Below are 20,243 nucleotides of genomic sequence, written 5' to 3'. Positions count from 1 at the left end.
TAAACTATTTCTTCTCAAAATGAGAGTGCCTTGTATAAGCAATTCCTGGCTGGCCAGGTAGTTCTCAAAATGCATAAAGAAAACTACATGTATTTGTTCTTAAAAAATAAATAGAAATATTAAAACAAGTAAATAATAAAAACAAAATATCCTTCTTAAGCATCTTCCATACTACGGCAGCAATATAAGAAAAACTGAAATGTTTAAAACTAAATGAGATTTTTAAAATTACCATTATCACACAAATATCATCACAAAGAGATTTATAATTATAGTCTGGCTACATGGTGGTTTTATTAGTTTTCTCCATACATTATGTCAATATTAGCCAGTTTTTTTTCAAATAATTATCAATGAAGGCATCTTTCTCTTTTGGCAGATAGCCAAGTGCTTTGATAAAATATAAATAATCTTTTGATCCTTAGAACAAAATATTACTTTAGCTTTAGAAGTGATAAATTACTAGCAGAAATGAATTATACAGGGTACCCACAAAGTTCCCGGACAACTTTAAGGCCCCATTCAGACGAGGGCGTAAGGGTCATAAGTGGTTAAAGCTGAGCTCCGTTACCAAGGCAACCAGTCTCTGCTACGTCACAGAATCTGGTTTAGGGCTCGTGGCATAGGGTTCAAAGTTTTTAACTTTACGCCGAGTTTGGGATAAGCGTCGACCAATCAGAGCGAAGCTAAAACGAAGCGGCTTTCTTTAGACGATTTCGCTGTCACATCGAAGGAGACGTTTTTTTTAATATGGAACACATTGTATCCAAATGAGTAGTAATTATATCCGAACGAAATAATGAGTTGTAATCGTATCCGAATGAAATAAAGAGTTGATCTCGCAAGAAATCTACGATGATGACATGCAATTGTAATGAGTTTTTAATACATTTTTAATGAGTTTTTCAATTTATATTGAAAAATATGGATGAAACTCGTAAAGCGAAAGTTAAGTTCAGGATTATGCACACTGTGTATGATCCTGTAGATGATTGATCCCCTCCAATATTTTTCATTTTATTGTGAAAATTCTTTAAAAAATGCATGATTGCAAAAATTTTATTTTTTCTGTGTAAATTATTATTATTACTTTCTTTCTGTCTATAATTAAAAAAAAATATTACTATAATTTTTTCCTGTTTTATCATTTTTGTATTTAAGAATAAATTTATTCAAAAAGCTGAAAATATTGTATTGCTATTTGCTTCAAATGCTGATTTTCTTTCCAAACAAACTTCATGAATTAATTTTACTAAAACAACAAATCAATATCAAGAATCTGCTGGTCTTTTTTAACAGTAAAAATATTACTTTAAAGAAAAAAGAAAAAATTATTTTCACTTATTTAAGAATAGTCACAATAGTCAATTCAATGGTGTAAGCTTTAATAAAAGATTAATCTTTTGAGAAAATGCTCTTATGAATTCCAAGAAGGAAAAAATGTAGTGAAATATCCTTAAAACAGTCAAGAGTCTAGACAATTTTGTCTCCTGTTGAAGTTCTGTTCTGTTTTTTAATTATGTTCTCCATGAAAGGAATTTACTTTTAATGAAACTGAACAGTACACATAATTCGTAAAATGGACTATAATTTAATGAATAGTATTTATTACTATTATCCACTCTTTATTACTACCATTTGAATGGAATTTTGATCATTAAATTCATGCTATTTCTCTGGTAGAAATTCCTGGATAAGGTATGAATGTTTATAATTTTGATGTATTTGAAGACTTGGGTACCTATAATTTGTCAATGTGAAATGACTTTTGAGATTTGGTCATGAATAGAAATGACAGCATATGTTGAAATTAAATTCAGGGGTGCAGCTTATACATGTAAATTATTACAAATAGGTGTATACAAACAGCTGGCAACACAGCAAAATGCATTTAATGCTTGAGCATAAAATAGATTGTTGGATGAACATTTCCTAGTATTGTACTAGTTCTGGTTGCTGGTGATTGTGACCAGATGTGGGATACTAGTACTAGTGATAATTGATACTGGTAGTGCAGCAAACTACTTTAGTGATCGACAGGGACAGTGAATAAGAAGTGCTAAGCACACATGTTTCACTGTCATAGAAACATGTTCCTTTTGATTGAAAATAATAATAATAATAATAATAATGTATGGTAAGTACTGTTTTAAGCTTAACTGCTTTCACACCTGCAAAATGGAAAAATATTATATACAGGCTCTCTGCTAGTTATCCTCAAGTTTTTTTTTTTAATTAGGCATATTCAGAATATCGTATTTCTCCTAAGAGAAATTATATATAAAAATTGAAAAAGGTTATATATATATAAATATGCATTTGCATGTTTATAGTATAGAGAGTACTACAGTACAATGCAGAAATATTCCATACTGCTTTGCACAGAAATATATGTGCCAACCAAGTATTGGTCTTTCAAAAAAATATCTCTCAACCATTTCGTTCTTTTTTGTTTTTTACCTTCTTCCGTTGCCTCTTGGCTAATGAGAAGGGCAGATAAAAGATCATTCTGTTGAGCCAGTAAAACTTTGTGGCGAGCTGAAAAAGCCATGACACAACGAAAAAAACAAGCAGAGCGAACTCGGGAAATCAATCAAGCGGGAGGACAGCATAGGAAAGTTGTATACATTCCACGCATGCACAAATTTAGCTTCTCTCATTGGCCACGGCTTACACCTCGTTCTCGCAGATGTGAACGGGTCTCCCGTATTTTATGCCCTTATGACTATGCCTCTATGCGCTTTACGCCCACGTCTGATTGCACCTTAACAGCCTGTTGTTTGCGAATAGAACAATTTATACCCTTGGTAATGGCCACACTTTCAATAGCAAGGTTCAAAACCTTTTGACAAGTGAGACAACCTGCATGTCACAAAATGACTTTTAATTGATGGTTTTCCAACTGTTGAAAAGTGTAATAAATCAATGTATCAAGATAAACTTTAACTGTTATTGTTGACTCATTGAAAAACAAATTGTCCAAAAATCTTTTCATGCAGCATGTTGCTCCAAACATTCACTTTTGGGCTGTTCCTGCTTCAACTTCCTTGTGATACAAGAATTTTCAGATCCAAATCCTCACATCATGTGTATATTAAAACAAAACAAATCATTGGGAAAAAACTTTGATATACGTGTAATATACCACAAAAATTTACAGTGTGCTCACAATAACAGTGTAAATGTGTTCTGGGATGTTGTGGGCACCTTATGCTTCTCATCAAGATTTAAAGTCCAAATTGAACATCAAGATTTTTTAAATTTAACTAATTAAAATTCCTATACTCTGAATGTATATGAATCTAGAAAAAATTCTTAAACAAGAATCTTCTTAAATCTTAATAACATGAGAACTAAACTTCCAAAAATCTCAAATTTGAGCATTCAGTATACTATGACTAAGATCCTTAAATATATGTTATAAACGAAGAAAGTTTTTGTTAAAAATGTCACTTGTTTTACCACAGTAAAAATATTGCGTAAAAATATTGTTACGGATTTGGTATTTGAATAGCTAATGTTAGTTGAATTATAAATTAAATTGTTTTATTCCCCCTGCAGTGCAGCGCGTGATGAATATTAAAGGAAAACTAAGCCGGAAAAATTAAAAATACAAGAGCACGTGCATTTAACATTTAATAAATATCTCTTTTTGATTTCGAGAAAGTTCCAGAAAATTCTTGTGCGCAATTTAAAATCTTATAAAAGGAGGAAAATCTCTCAGTTTGTTGTGATTTTAGTTATTTAGTTGTTGTTTTAAGAGTTTCTTTAGAAAACTGCTCTTGTTGACTATAGCGAATTCGCAGATTAGCTTTCTTTAGCTGTTTTGAATTAAGTTCTCTTGAACGTTTGAGTAGTTAAAAGATAACTACTGTGAGATATTATAATACTGCATGAATATCTGAGAAGATTTAAGCATTTTTGTTGTGATAATATTAAATTTTGTTCATTTTTCATCAGACTTGTGCATTCATTTCATAATGAACAAGTACGCACATAACAATATGTATACAATAAAATGTTTAAAGTAATATAAGTATATACAATATTATAGTTAAATTAATAGTGGTAATTTTAAGTTATTTGTATCTTTTAAAAATTAAATTACACTCACTCTTCAGTGCATTTTATAAAACCACCTTGACTATCTGTTCCACAATTTCCATTCAAACTGCCTTGAGTATTGAACTGTTGAAAACATTCAAATTCTGACTGTACAGCTCCTAAAAGATAGGACAGAAAACAATAAAATATAAATACCAGATATTAAAAAAATCAGTTTCTTTAAATATTCTGTTCTCTATAAACACTAATGTGATAACTATTTGCACACCACATAACTTTTCAGAAGAAGATGTTGAAAAAAAGGCCCTGGCTTTTAGACATTAAATGATTCACGAATTTTAAATTTAGAAAAAGATATTCAAAAGTAAAAAAAGCACGTTGAAATCGAGTAAAATACGCTACTTTGAAGATTACTGAATACCAGCACAACTAAGATACTATAATACTTTTAAAATTAGATTTTTCAAAGGGGGGCCAAAAGAAAGGGAAAAAGACTTGTTAGATGTATTTAATGTCAAAAGTTCTAAATTTTTGCATCTCTCTCTTCCCCTCACAAAAGGAAAAGGTTAAAAATACTTGTCTGCCAGAAATGTTGAGGAGAAAACAATACAAAGAAAACAAACCAACAAGAGGAAAATAATACAGTTTTAAGACATTGTGGTATAAAACAAAGCAGCGGAAAAATAACAGTTTTAAAATATCATCATATAAAATATCATGGCAAAATATAAAGTACCTCTAAATTGTCACATAATGATAATATCACAGGCATGTGTTTCCCACAAAATATTTTAAGTTGCAAGAAGTAAGTAATAATTTTAACATTATATTTTATACTTTTGTAATAAATATAAATAACTGAAAAGCAAGAAGGAAATTTGACCATTTTAAATTAAATATTAGTAAATATTAGCTATTGAAAATGCTACACGTGGCATATAATAGAACTTTATACTGCTAACTATGAAAAGTTATTATTTAATTAATCTCTTTAATAAAGACATATTTGTAGATGTCCATGAAAAAATATAGCATAAAAGAGATTAGAAAGAAGATGATACACAATTTGAAATTCTATTAACTGTTACACAGAGAATTAATTTTTACTATTTTAAAGATTTTGGATGCTTAAGTTTAATTTCAGTTTTTCAATAAAAATTTATTACTTTAAACAAAAATATAAGATATAGAGGCAAAAATATTACTTATTTTTTCTTGCACTCACAAATGAATATGAGAAAATTCATTTAAATTTTTTTCAGTCTGGAAATATATGGCTGCAGTCTGTGATGTTATCATCATGTGATGATTCACAGGTGTTTAATTTTTGTCATGATATCATCTTGTATGACAATTTTTTGAAATTGCAACATTTTTGCCCCATTTTATTTTCTACTGCAATGTATTCTCCTTGAACATCATGAGTAAAATCATCCCCTTGTGTTGTTTTCTCCATGGCATTTTTTACCTGTAACCAAATACCTGACCCTTGTTCTGTCATAATATGATAAAAATGTATTAACAGAATTATTTTTTTAATTCATTAAGCATCATATAATAACCAAATAAAATGCATATGTACTAACTTTTATTAATTGTTCACAGTTTTTATGAAAATCAACATAGTTTTATGATTTTATGCCTGAAGATACCTTTTTTCACAAATTTTACATAATTTTTGTAGGATGCCAAAAATCGCTTCATCATAGCAATTTGTTGTCAAATCCATTTTTTACATACATTTTTATTAGACTATGGAATTCCATCAGATCACGTTGTGGAGAATGGTACCCCTTTGTCAATTTGAGATAAATCCATTTTCTAGGACTAGGGAAGCATGCACGTAATTATATCATTAGAAATTTCCCAGTGAAAAGCAAAATATTACTTCATATAGAAAATGTTAATTTAAAAGAAACTGAAATTCTTCTTCTAATAAAGCTTGATATTTTGGGGATAAACTTCTGCTCCCAGTAAGAGATGGAAAGAATAATTATACAGCATGAAATTAATTGCAAAAACAATTTACCGCAATAAAGTGCGAGGAATTTGAATTGCTACAGCCTGAAGACGTTGGTATGAAAATCAAAAAAGAATCATGTTTGAGGTTTTGCTCTTCAGTGATAACAGAGACTCTTGAAAATATCTTGATTATCAAATACAAGCATGAAAATAAACGTTATGAAGCTACTTTTTCTGATTTCTTTTTAACAGAAGCAAAAACAGCTACTATGTTAAAATAAGGATGTTTTACATCTTCTAATTATGTTTTAGATATATACGAATTGTTTTCTGCAAATCTTTTCTAGAAACCTTCTAATTTTTATTCTTACAAGGTTAACAGTTGGTTTGAACACCTAGTAAACACCAGACCATGCGAGGTTGATAGGTACACAGATGGCATACATGATGCCAATTACCACATGAGTCTTGATCATAAGTCCTAATAAAAACAACAATCAAAGTATTTCTTCTAACAGTGAACACAAACAGCAGCAGCAATAGTAGTATTATGGATAATGTATCTGGAAGTCTGTTTTTCAACAGAATAGTTAATTATAGCTATTTATTTCATTATTCATATTTTTTTTTCATATACTAATAGCAGGATTGTTTACCAAAAGGTTGCTGAAGGACAGGAGGAACCTTTCACTTTGCTGAAATGCTATCATGTAATAATTTGAATGCTAATAACAAATCAACTTCCAATCGATAACAGATTACATTTTTCATCTATTATAAGATAGTTTTACATGAAATAATACAATATTGGATAATATTAAAAATATTCCATCTAAAATTATTCAGTTGCTCTACACAATATTATGATTTTGTTTGTTTATTTATTTATACTTTTTGGCTTCTATTTAAAAGTTTATGATTTTTACATTTTGCAACAGAAATATAAAATACTTTATCATATCACAAAATAAAATTATTACATTCCTAAACTTTGAATCAAATAATTAAACCTTAAAAAACAACATTTGATTATAGAATTAGGTTCCACAATGTACAAATATCAACCATTAGAACAAATAACAAGTAAAGTATTCAAAATTTAGTACAATATTAGAACAGAGAGAATACTTTTCAATTACACTTTTGGAAATGCCAAATGCCACAATGCCAAATGTAATGAAGGAATTACTGATATTCCTGAAAACTGTCATATGAAAAATAAACAGTATCTTTTTGAACATCTTAAGAGTAGCTACAAGATACATTTTGTATGATATAAGAATTTATACTGTGTAGTAATTTAATGATTCCCCAAAATAAAAATTAAAGCAAAATATTTTTATCTTCTAATTTAACAGGCAACAAAAAGCAAAAGAAAAGAAAATTCTATTATTTACACCCTCCCTCCCCAAAAAAACTATTACTACATTTACTATTATAATTTTAGTAAAATGATACACTTTTTAAAATGCTTGAATTATTATTCTAATAAAAATGGATGAAAATTAACTTTTAATGAAATTACATGCATATGAATATAAATTTTTTAAAAAAGGATAAAAATTTGTTCTAATGATTTAGTTTATCAGAGGTTGCATATGTAACATTTTTACTACAATTACTAATTTAAGTATAATGACACATTTTTAAATGCATTAATTATTATAACAGTAATGAAAGTTCATGCAAACTAATTTTTAAGAAAATTAAACATATATAAACATAAAATAAAAAAGTGAAAATTTTTTTTAAATAATAATAATTTATCAGAGGATGAGGTAAAAGCACGTGTAACATTTTGACTAAAATTACCAAAATATTTTTCCAGAGCATGTTTAAAATTGTAGAAGATAGGTTTTATTACCATAACCCCACAGATATTCACACTGCTCATCAGGTGTTGGACAACGTCCATGGAAACAATAACCTTTACCATTTTTGCACGATGCTCCATTCTTTTTAAATAGATCGACAGGGCACTAGAAATTAAAATTATACACATACTAATTAACAAGGAAAGCACAAATGAATCAGTGGCTAATTTTATTTATACATATAGATATATATATATACACATTACATAACTTATTTTTAATTGTTTCTTATTTTATCTGGCTAAAAAGAAAATATATATATATATTTCGACAAAATTCTTCTACAAGGGGTGTTTCCAATATTCTAGGAAATAAGATATAATTTCTCTTTTATTTCAATCTTTTTCATCAATATTACAATGCAGTTTTTCAATACAATCCCCATTTAATTGAATATACTTATAACAGTGTAAAACTCACTTTTTTGGTCATCATCAAAGATTTTTTTGGTGTCTCCTTAATTCAATTATTTATGGCATGGTTAAACTGAGAATTTATTTAAATTGAAAATCATGTAAAGGTTTTTTTCAAATGTGGGAATAAAATACACCTTACAAATGCTGAATAATTTCTGAAGTTTTCAGATGCTCTCTCCACAAAAATAAAATTATTCACTTCTTCCATAATTACAGAAACAGTGCTACAAAAATGCACCCAAATCAATCAAACAACTGACTGAGACTAAACAATACTGCACAAGATAGCTGCACAAGCATGTAAAAACTTGTTCCCAGTTGTATTGAACTACAGCTCAGTTACTACAATTTTGGGAACGCCCAATGCATAAGGAACTTTGGGAACTCCCTGTAAGGGACTTACTATACAAATTATTCTTTTCCCCGAACAGACTTTCAAAGCATAATTACAGTAATCTAAGGAGAGAGGGAAAAAGAAAATTCTGCAATAATATCTATTGATTTAGTAACTGTGGTTTCAGTTACGGTCTATTCACAGTGTCCTTTCAGTATCTCAAGACAGAATTCCTCTTCCCTATAAAATTAAAAATGAGAAGTTTATAAGGTAAAAATTCATACCAAACTGAGAATATGCTGTTACATGGTAAAATAAACAGCTCAAATGCAATCGGAAATTTCTACTCATATGTGTCCCTGATCATACGTATAACTAAATAGATGTCATTTAGACTGATGTTTTGCTGTTTATAAATGCTTCCACAAAAGAATTTTAATTGTTATTTCATTTTTTGAAACGGTACACGATATTCTACAGTACACATACAGCTGGCCACGCAGCTCAATTGCCCTTTTTAGTATTAGAACTAAAACATAAAAAATCCTTATTTTTATACATATGAGAAAAAGAAAGCACATCATATGTATAATGCAATACAAAGTACATAATACTTTAGAAAAGTGCATTGTTTGTTTTCTTAATTACAAACTACCATGTATTGTGCAAGGCAAGGCACAATACATAGTAGTTTGCATATACATGGCCTTGATAATTTGTGAATGCTTTCTCTACAGTTATGCACATTATACAAATATTGCATAATACACAGCTTTTAGAATCATCTAAAGTTTTACTAAGATGTAACAAACAGATCTTAAAACCATGAATGATAAGCTGCCAGAATTATATTTATTAGTAACCAAGATCTGATTACTAGTAAATCCCACCAGCCTGAGAATTTAAGATGCCTTCAAATCATACACAGCCTTCCTATAATACTACTTTCTTCATTTTTTTAAAATAAAAATGAGGAAAACAGAAGTAAAGGCCTTTAAAAGAGCACTGTATATAAGGCCATCAACTGTCTTAATGAGGCTTCTAGTAAATTCAACAAATTCTCCATTCTCATTTTTATAAGTTACTTATCACAATTCATATAAATAGCATGATTATTAAAAATTTACCTTGCAGTATAACCTGTTTCTAAATATACTACATTTAAACAGTCAGACAGGAATACATTTCACAATCTATGCTACTTAAATTCTTCATTTATGATAAATTATTTCAAGAAATAGTTTGTTTTTGAATGCACTTATTAAAATCCATAATTGAAAAGTTATTTTAACAAAGCAATTTTTCTTACTTGTCCATCTTTTCCATCACAGTATTCAGGTATATCACATTCTGTAGCAGCTGAACGGCACAAGGAACCAGCACTTCGAAGCTATATGCAAATATATTCATCATAAATCAAATTTAAACTTCATACTTAAATGATTGTTATGTTGTGAAAGTAACTTACTTTGCAATCAGCACAACACAGACCACTGGAACATTCTGCTTCAACTCTTAGTTTGCAAGTGATTGGATCACAACATGGATCGGATTTCGTGCATTCCTATGTAAGATAGTTCAGTATATAATTTGGGAACAATGAATTGCTATATAAAAAGTATAAAATGCCAAACAAATCATTATATTACCTCAATGCTTCCACAATCGCATTCTTCACCTTTCTCAACAACATTATTACCACATGTGCGAAAATCTTCTAGCTATTTGAAGAAATTATACACTTTAATAAATTATTATCAACAACAGTAAATCATATGTAATGTCTTAAACAATGGAAATGAAATCAAACCCTGAAAATAATAAGAAGTTTTAATGACGTTAATTTAAGTTTAAACACAAATTTAGCAAATTTCAAAGCTAAATGGTTTTGAAACTAGCTATGGAACTTTTCTTCATCACTAACAAAGCAAGAAATAACCAAGCATGGAAAATGAAAGTTCTAAAACAGGGGTTCCCAATGGTGTCAATATTGACCCCCTTGGGGTTGTTGAAATTTTAAAACGTGTCAATAATAATCAAGGGGTAATTAGGGGTTAATAGGAAATATGCACTGGCAAACAATTGGCATGCATATTTCCTATTAACCCCATGCAAACTACCATGTATTGGTATTGCCATTATATGCAAACTACCATGTATTGGCATAATCAAGGTCCCACTGATTATAAAGAAAAATTATACTGCCACTGGCTTTCCAAAGGATTTTAAAGACCCAGTATAATGTTTGCAGAATGTCACATTTAGACACATTTAGTACTAAGATAGAATTTTTTCTTAAAGTCAACAACCCTATGGCAACACAATTAAAAAAATATATATTCTAATTGGTTAATTTACATTTTGTGCTCAATGTCTCAAACAAAATGCAAGAAAGAAAAATCAATCTCCTTGAAATCAGAGCAATTATCTTCAGTTTTCATTCTAAAATTGACTTCTATTATTTTGATAACTTAATGCAATTGTCAGTTACATAAAAAGATTGTATTTCTTCAGAATATAAATTGCTATAAGTAGGCCACTGGTAAAATTTGAAATATTTTAATATTTGCTTCCAAGACATTAAAAATTTGAAGGTACTGCTCAATTTCAGAATTTAATAGTCAATTAAAAGAAATACCTCTAAAGTTTTTACTGAATCAACATTAGTTACTTTACCCTCTTCTCATCTAATGCAAGCAAAACCAATAATTTACTATGGAAAACAAGAAAAGGTTGATAATTTTTGAATAAGGTGATTTAAGTCAAGTTAAGCAAATTTATGCAAATATTTTTAAAAAAAATCAGTGCATTAAGCACAGCCATCACATTCATGAAGATTGAACTTCTATGGATTGGATTGGATTATTTAATTATGGCAAAGCACAGAAGGGCTATCTGCCTAAAGGAAGGGATGCCTTCGTAGAGGACTTTCTAAGGGAAACTGGCTCGTATACACGTTACACATGGGGGAAAACCACGAAAACGCCCATGCAGCCAGCCTGTTTGCAGGATTCGAAACTCGGACCGAACTACCAGTGTTCAGCATCATTACCGCTCGGCCGCTGGTGGGGCCCAAACTTCCATGGAAGCAAAACCAATGATTTTGCTTCTAGTTTCCTATTTGTGAAAGTAAAAATAATAATAATAATAATAATAATAATAATAATGAAACATAAATATAATAAGCCAATTTTTCCAAACTTTTGTTCACATTCTTATTCTTTACTTATTTATGATATGTTGTATGCTGTATGTCACAAGCAGCTCTCGAAAAGGTTATTTTTCATGGTTTGGCAACACACATATTTCTTTACATTTAGAATATTAAAAATGAAAGACAAGAACGCACAGTGTTTTCATACTGAGGTGGATAGCCTGATTTATTTTAATTAAGTAGGTAGACTTCCTGCTTTATTTTGATTACTATATCTCTTTTTTTCTCTTTTGTTTATTTAATGGAGAACTGATTGAAATTCAGGTAGTCTCACAACATGCTGACACGGACGTGATTTTAAAGGTACATTTTTTTTTAAAATTATTATTATTCCAAAAGTGGAATTGCTTGTTAAAAAGCACTTACCTATAAGAGCTAATTTTATGAAAGGTTTTAATTGTTTGAATGACTTATTAAAAAGTGATAATGTGAAGGAAGAAAGCATTATATCTGATTTTGCTATTTTACATAGAATTTATTCTCAGCTAACTGAAAAAGATAAGGAAATGATGTCCTTATTATTAGAAAATGAACATGATAAAAAAATATCAAAATGAGCATGCCACAATAGAAAAATTTAACGAAAATTTTGCAAAAGCAGAAGTAAATGTAGAAATGTATCTAAACAGAATTTTTAAAGCACAAAGTACCATTGATTCTTTACCAGTTCAAAAATGAAAGTTAAAATTATCGAAGATCGAACTTTTGAAATTTGGTGGGGAAATAAAAGATTGACTTGCTTTTAGGAGCCAATACAAGCGAATACATTACAACGAAAATATTGAGAAAGAAAATAAGTTTTAATACTTAATTCAGCGTATGTCTGAAGGCTCTAGAGTTCACGACATTATCGATAGTTATCCATCAAGACGTGAAAATATAATAAAGCTATTGCATGTTTAAAAATCAAGATTCAGCAGGGATTAATTGCTAATTGAATTCTATATATGCAGACTTTTAAACCTTGTTGTAAAAAATCCCAATAAATACAGAAGAAAAACACAAGTTAGACATGTTAAAGTTATATGACAAATTACAATCATATTTAAGAGTGTTTGAGTCCATTGGTTTAACATCTGATAACAGCTATACTTTTCCCTCTCGTAGAATCTTGTATTCCAGAGGTTGTATTAGAATTTGGTTAAGAGTGGTTAATACCAAATCGGATTCTTCTGAAGAAAATGCTTATGGAGAGAAGTTAAAAAATTTATTATTTTTCCTGAAAGCTGAAGTTAAAGGGAAAGAATGTATTCCTTTAGCAAAATTGGGATTTATCAATAAAGAACACAAATTTCAGAAGGAAAAAGTACAACGTTCTGCTCCTGTTACTTCACTGTCAGCAGCAGATATGTTTGTGGGAGCAACAGAGAATAAAAGAAAAAATGTTTTTATATTTTGTGAAATAATGCATGAAAGTAAAGATTGCTTTTCTGCACAAAAACTCAGCTTTTAAGAAAAACAAGAAATTTTAAAAAACAAAAAGGCCTGTTTTGACTGTCTGAAAATTGGATATCACTCTAAAATTTGCAAGTCCAATATCAAATGTCTTCTTTGCAGCAAAAAACATTTGATTTTGATGTGTCCAAAACTTTCTGGGAATAAGATGAAAGGTGGCATACATGAGCCTGAGAAGACGTCATCATATGATGTTAGTTCATCTAATTTATGTTCATCAGATGAAATACTGCTTCAAACATTACAAGTCAAACTGAACACTAAAGGGAAGGCGCTATAAGTATGTATACTCAGTGACACTGGTTCACAACATTCTTAGATACTTAAGGAAACAGCTAAGAAACTACATTTGAAGCCTACTGAAGAGAAAATTCATTTTCTGTTTGAGGGATTTACAATTGAGAAAAAAGAGCATTATGTTTACGACGTTAACCTGATATATTTTAAAGGTGACTTTTTCTGTAACATAAAGGTTTTGAATCAACAGGTCATTTGCGGCAACAGTGCTCAGTTGAAAGGAAACCTTTGGAGTTAAGGGAAAATAAAATTTGGCTCACTGACTATAGAGAAGGTTATATAGACTATAGAGAAGGCTCACTGACCATAGACATTCATCTCTTGAAGAAGGGAAATATGATGCTGTAGTTAAAGAATAGTTGCAGGAAAATATCATTGAAGAGATACCAGATAGTGAATTGAGAAACCCTTGTCACCATTTGCCTCATAGAAGTATTTTTAAAGAGAATTCTACTATGAAAATACGTCCAGTACTTGATGCTTCATGTAAAAGTAAGAACTCATCTTTGCTCAATGACTGTCTAGAAACAGGACCAAATCTTATCAAGAAAATTCCTCCATTACTTACGAAATTTTGTCAGAAAAAAATTGGCGTAGTTTTAGATATAAAAATGGCCTTTTTACAGATATCTGTGGCAAAAGAAAAAACAGGATTTTCTTAGACTCCTTATGGAAAGATTATAAGGAAGGAAAACAAAACATTTATCATCACCGACAAGTAGTATTTGGACTTATGAGCAGCCCTTTCCTACTTTTCCATTTGAGACAAAATGAAAGAAGTTTTCCTGAAACCATAAAAATTCTGAGGAATGCATTGTATATAGATAATTGCATAACTTCAGTATCTAATCAAGAGAAATTTTGGAAATTGATTTATGAAGCAAAACAGATTCTGGCTGCAGGTTGCTTCAATCTGCAAGGCTGGGAGCATTCCAATCTAACAGGAGAAGAATACCAAGAAAAACCTACACCTGTTCTTGGATTATTATGGGACAACATAAAGATGTTCTGTTTTGTGATCTTGAAAATGTTGATTTCGAGCAAAAACCCATTACCAGAAGACACATTCTTTCAACAGTTCACAGCATCTTTGACCCCCAACTGGAATTCTTTGCACAGTGATGATTGGTTTGAAACTGCTAATACAGAATAGCTGGAACCTGAAGAACCTGAAATCTGTCCAGAAGATATTTGCCTAGAGTTCAGTATGTGGCTTGAAGATTTGCATTTGTTGACAGAGATCAAAATTCCTAGATATGTTCAAAGCATCAGAAAGAAAAATTGAATTTTCATACTTTTTGTGATACAAGCAAGTCCGCCTATAGTGTAGTCGTATTTCTGCAAAGCAAACGTGAGAAAGAGGTAAAGGTTCATTTTATTGAAGCTAAAAGTGGAATAGCTTCTGTAACAAAGCTCACCAGAAGTAAAACTACTCAATTTTCTAGGAAAGCACGTCCAATCCTAAATAGATTATTAATAGAGCTGCCAGTGACCTCCAAATTATTTGTGACAGCACCTTTGCGCTGAAAACCCCCAAAATGCTACATGCTGCAAACTGGTGGACCAGGGACCTCAGAATACAGCATAGCTGTACCAGAGCTATGCACAGGCGCATGAAAGCAGAAAGAGATCAGGAAGCTAGACAATTACTATCCATAGAATATAATAAAGCATAGGCCAAGTATAAAAAGGCCATATTACGGGCCAAACTTGAAAGCTAGAAAAACTTCTGCACTGATCATAGAGATACCTATGGGATTCTGCACCAAATAACCAGCGAAAAAGTTTTTAAACCGACTCTACATCACACTTTTCATGGTCATGCCTATGGAGAGTCAGATATTATGTAAGCAACTATAAGAAGAATCCTAGATGCGGTTTTTCCCTAAGATGAGGATGACACACCAGACTTGCAATTGCATCCGGCGTTCTCACTTATGTCAGGCACTCCAAATGATGTACCTTATACCGATTCAGAAATAAATGCAATTATGCGAAATCTGCTGAAGAAGAAAGCTCCAGGTCCCGATTCTTTAGATTTTGATATCATTAGAGCGGTGCACAAAGCGAATCCGAAATTTCTTGTCACCTACTACAATAAGCTCCTCTCTCTGCAATATTTTCCTAAGTCCTTTAAGATCGGGCAAGTAATCCTATTTCAGAAATCCGGAAGAGACAAAGAAGATCCTTCTTCCTTCTCCCCCATCTGTCTTCTTTTGGCTTTAGGCAAAATTTATGAAAAGCTGACAATACTCAGGATTAAGCATCATTTAACTTTGACTGGCCACATCTCAGAGGCGTAGTTTGGCTTCAGGGAGACCTGTTCCACTCTTAACGCTTTTGACATTGTTAAAGATGAAGTTCAAAAGATCAAAGAAGATAACCAGCATGCGGCCGTCCTCAGTCTTGACTTACAGAGTGTGTTTGACTCCCTGTGGTGGCCTGCCATCATTGAAGCTCTACATGCGGCAAGCGTGCCTAATAATCTTCTGCAAGTAATTACCGTATTTATGCGAATCTAATGCGCCATCGAATCTAATGCGCATCCCCATTTTAAAACTTTAAATAATAAAAAAATTATTAATCGGCGAATGTAATGCGCATCAATGATATGAGGAATTTATTGAATCTTATTTTATACAACAATGAATTTGTATATAAACTATCAATTAATGGTATGATAATTTTATTTAAATTTAGATACCATATTTTATACAACAATGGATTTATACATAAAGTAGCAGAACATAGAATTAACCTATTAGTGGGCTATTGTCATGTGAAACAATCATTGTTAATTAGCACTACCGTATATACGGTACCTATCGTAAAACATGAACATGAAATAAATCGTAACATTTCTATCTAGCTAACAGTTTCTACAATCAGTGATTAATAGTAAACATCTTTATTCACTAATGTTTTCATCACTGGAATCCTCGCAGCTCTCTTCGTCAGAAGCAGATTCATTTCTTCTTTCCTCATCATCGTCATCGTCATCCTTGGCGTTCCAGAGCATGTCATCATCACTGCCATTCAATGAATTTGCAATGCAACATTTCTTGAAAGTTTTCACAATCATTGGTGCTTCGATGCTTTTCCAGGCAGCAGAAACCCAGTGTGCAACAATGTGCGGTGCAGCGCGCTTAATTTTTCCTGTCGGGATCAATACATGGTTTGGCTCACAAAACCATTTTTCGTACTCCGCCTTAATGTACCCCTTAAACTAACTATTTATACTAACGTCCAGGGGTTGTAACACAGACGTCATCCCTCCAGGAATGATAACAAGATCACTGCCTAGGCTGTGCATCTTCTTTTTTACGTCGTCGATGAGATGACCACGAAATGCGTCCAGACAAAGCATTGATGGTGGATTAGAGAGCCCACCGGGACGGCGTTTCCATACATTTCGGAGCCAATCAAGCATTAATGATTCCGTCATCCACCCCTTCTCTTGGTTTCGAATCAGGACATCATCTGGGAACAGCTTTTCATTCTTAGGGGTTTTAGGGCATGTTTTCCGTTTGAAGATTAAGAAAGGGGGAAGTTTGCATCCGTCTGCTGTTATTGCCAGCATCACTGTTAAGCGTTGTTTTTCACATCCCGAAGTTTTGATGATAACTTCCTTAGTCCCCTTCTCCGTAATGGTGTAATTACGAGGCATATCAAACCAAATTGCCGTCTCGTCAGCGTTACCAATTTGCCCCATTGAAAAATTCTTTTCCTTCCGAAGTGTGATGACACACCGCTGAAATGTCAGTAGTTTTCCCTCAAAACCTGCAGGAAGCTTATGGCATATTGTTGTACGGCATCTTAGAGATAAACCCATCCGCTTCATAAACCGATCCACCCATCCACGGCTAGCCTTAAACTCTTGTTTCGGTATTCCAAGAACTTCAGCCTCCTCTTTTGCTTTATTTCTTATGGTGTCACTAGTCACGGGTTGTCCATTCTTCCTCCTTTCCCGTACGAATTCCAAAACTTTTTCTTCAATTTTAGGGTGTCTTCCTTTGCGAGGGCCAGTGAATTTCTTTCTACTAGCTTTAGTTGCAACAGTGCCAATTTCTGTTGCCGCCACAAGCGAACATTGCTCTCAGCTACGTTGAACTCTCTCCCTGCCTTTCTATTGCCATTTTTTTTCAGCATAAATAATTACTTTACGTTTGAAAGTAGCGTCATATGACATTCTTCTCTGTTTGCCCTCCATTTCGTGACTACGTACTCTGCAGTTTGTATCCTCTATGCAATAATGTGTCAATGATAAACGTAACAGTAAATGTAGTCGAGAAATTTGGTTGACGTCATCGGCGAACTTTGCACTCGAATCTAATGCGCCATCGAATCTAATGCGCACCCCAATTTTGAATACTACATTTGGCCAAAAACGATGTGCATTACATTCGTGTAAATACGGTAATTAAGTTATCTCATCCACCGCACTTTTACAGCGGTCTATAATGGTGGCATAGTGAAGAAAAAGCAAATATGAGGCTGTCCACAGGGGTCATGCGCTGGACCAGATCTCTGGAATGTCACATTTACCTCCATACTGAATGCGCATTGGCCATCGTATACAAAGACAGAAGCCTTTGCAGATGATGCCACTTTCATCGTTCAAGGCCACAGCAGGGACGAATTGGAGAAAAACTGCAATGAGGTTATGTCGCTCTTTAACAACCTCCCCACTGAAAAAAAAAACACTTTAAAATATCACAGGATAAATCTAAATACATTATATTTCACAAGCCCAAACGAGCTATCATAAGGAACACGTGCATCAAGCTAAGAGGAGTGAGTCAAGAGTCAAGATGCCTCATCTTGGATGAAAACTTCACTTGGATTCCTCACTTGCAAGCCCAAAGGGTCAAAGCCACAAGAATAGTGACTAGAATTAAAAATACGCAGAGCAAAGATTGGTGATTACGACCCCCACATCCTCAACACTATTTACAAAAGAGTAGTAGAAAAAATAGTTTTGTATGGGGCAGCTATTTGGGCCCTACCCATGACTGCGAGGAAATTGAATTTACTTAATAGCATCCAACGACCTTTTGTCCTTGCTATCACGAAAACATACAATACAATGGCCACAGCAGCGGTTCTAGCTGGACTTACTCCTCTGCCAATAGCCGCATTACAAGAGGCAACTGTCTCTACTGTCATGCTTCTTAGGAAGTCAGCCTCATTTAGGGGAACTACATTTGTATTATCAGACTTTGAGAACAAAAATTCTCAGCTGAAAGTTCATCCTGCTATTTATGGGTTGGGCATTCGTGCCCATACCTCTATGTCTCAGGATTTACGGGTAAGAGACACAGGCAGTGCAAATACCATCAGCATATTCACTGATGGCTCAAAAATCAACGAAGAGGCAGGCTGCACTTTTATTTCTCATTATCATGATAAAGTCTTAGACACATGGAAAGGATACCTTGGACTTAATAGATCGGTATTCCAAGCTGAAGCAGTAGCATTGCACCAGGCTATAACAACAGCTATGAAGTTTGTTGACCAAGAACTTTGCATTTTCTCAGATAGTCAGTCGGCAATCTTCGCTCTTCATGATCCATTCCATCCATCACCGATCATAGCAGATATGCAATGCCTGCTCAAAGAAAATGCGCAAGACTGCAACATCCAGGTTTTATAGATTAATGCGCACGCGGGCCACAGGGGCAATGAGGATGCAGACACTCTTGCAAAGAAAACTGCAAAGAATATCGGTGCGCATGATGTCCAGATCAAACTTCTCAAATCTTACCTGAAGCAAGTCTGTCACATTAAATCGCAGCAACAATGGCAAGAGGAATGGGAATCTATATCGCAAGGCCTCATCTCAGGTCCTTTTCTTTCCCGTTTCATTACAGGCCATGGACCATTTCCCCAATATTTCTATCAAAGGGATATATCAACAACTGATCATTGTGTCTGTAATGAAGTAGGTACACCTGATCATTATGTTATGTCTTGCCCTCTGATGGAAGAATGGCACATGAGGCTTCCTGATACTGACATTGTGTATAAATGCTTCTTCATTAAGCAGCTGGCCTATCTCAAAAAGCTCAAAAGCATTATGAACAAACTTGAAGCACTAGGACTAGAATTATGCAGCCCACAATAACAGACTTAAATTTCGCAGAGATTCAAAGCATCAATGCACACTGGTTTCCAGTGGCTTCTCCAAGAAGCCCGTCTTGAGTCAGTACACAGAGTAACACTAGGCTGATAACATGAAAAACAAATGTAAATATGATTTAGTATTATCCAAATGTAAATAGTTTAATTATGTATATTTGTAATGAGCATATTAATGCATGGGTGCAATATTGTCAGCATGTGCATTTTATAAATAGAATATTGTGTAGCGTATTGTGAATAATGTATTGTATAGCACACTGTGTATAGTACCTTGGTAAAATGTGTAAGTGCTCGTAGCATGCAGAGCTATGCTTTGAGCTGCAGGAAGCATAGTAATTATAACTGTAGTACTACAACTTAATGTATTCAAGAGCACAGAATGTAAATATTATAGTAGTTATATGTATGTAAATATTATTGCATTCTGTGAATTTTAGTATATTGAGTGATTTATATATAGCAGTGTGTTAACGTGCATATTATGA

The 20,243-nt window shown here is 32.5% G+C and overlaps 1 protein-coding gene across 3 annotated transcripts in view; it reads right to left on the bottom strand.

The window, feature by feature from the left end:
* Nucleotides 1-20,243, bottom strand: part of LOC118182622 (disintegrin and metalloproteinase domain-containing protein 11-like) — a 368,998-nt gene that overhangs the window by 35,902 nt on the left and 312,853 nt on the right. For all 3 annotated transcript variants that reach the window (XM_035351993.2, XM_085813274.1, XM_085813275.1), the window contains 5 exons: nt 10,301-10,372; nt 10,120-10,215; nt 9,961-10,041; nt 7,892-8,006; nt 4,115-4,223 (listed from right to left, as the gene is read on the bottom strand). In XM_035351993.2, coding sequence (XP_035207884.2) covers nt 4,115-4,223; nt 7,892-8,006; nt 9,961-10,041; nt 10,120-10,215; nt 10,301-10,372 — 473 coding nt within the window. The remainder of the gene's footprint in view (nt 1-4,114; nt 4,224-7,891; nt 8,007-9,960; nt 10,042-10,119; nt 10,216-10,300; nt 10,373-20,243) is intronic.

Source organism: Stegodyphus dumicola, chromosome 3, assembly GCF_044657685.1.
Source record: "Stegodyphus dumicola isolate Sdum_Otavi_A_Nest chromosome 3, ASM4465768v1".
Taxonomy (NCBI): domain Eukaryota; kingdom Metazoa; phylum Arthropoda; class Arachnida; order Araneae; family Eresidae; genus Stegodyphus; species Stegodyphus dumicola.
The sequence above is the reverse complement of the archived record's forward strand: the minus strand, read 5'-3'. Positions and strand labels throughout refer to the sequence as shown.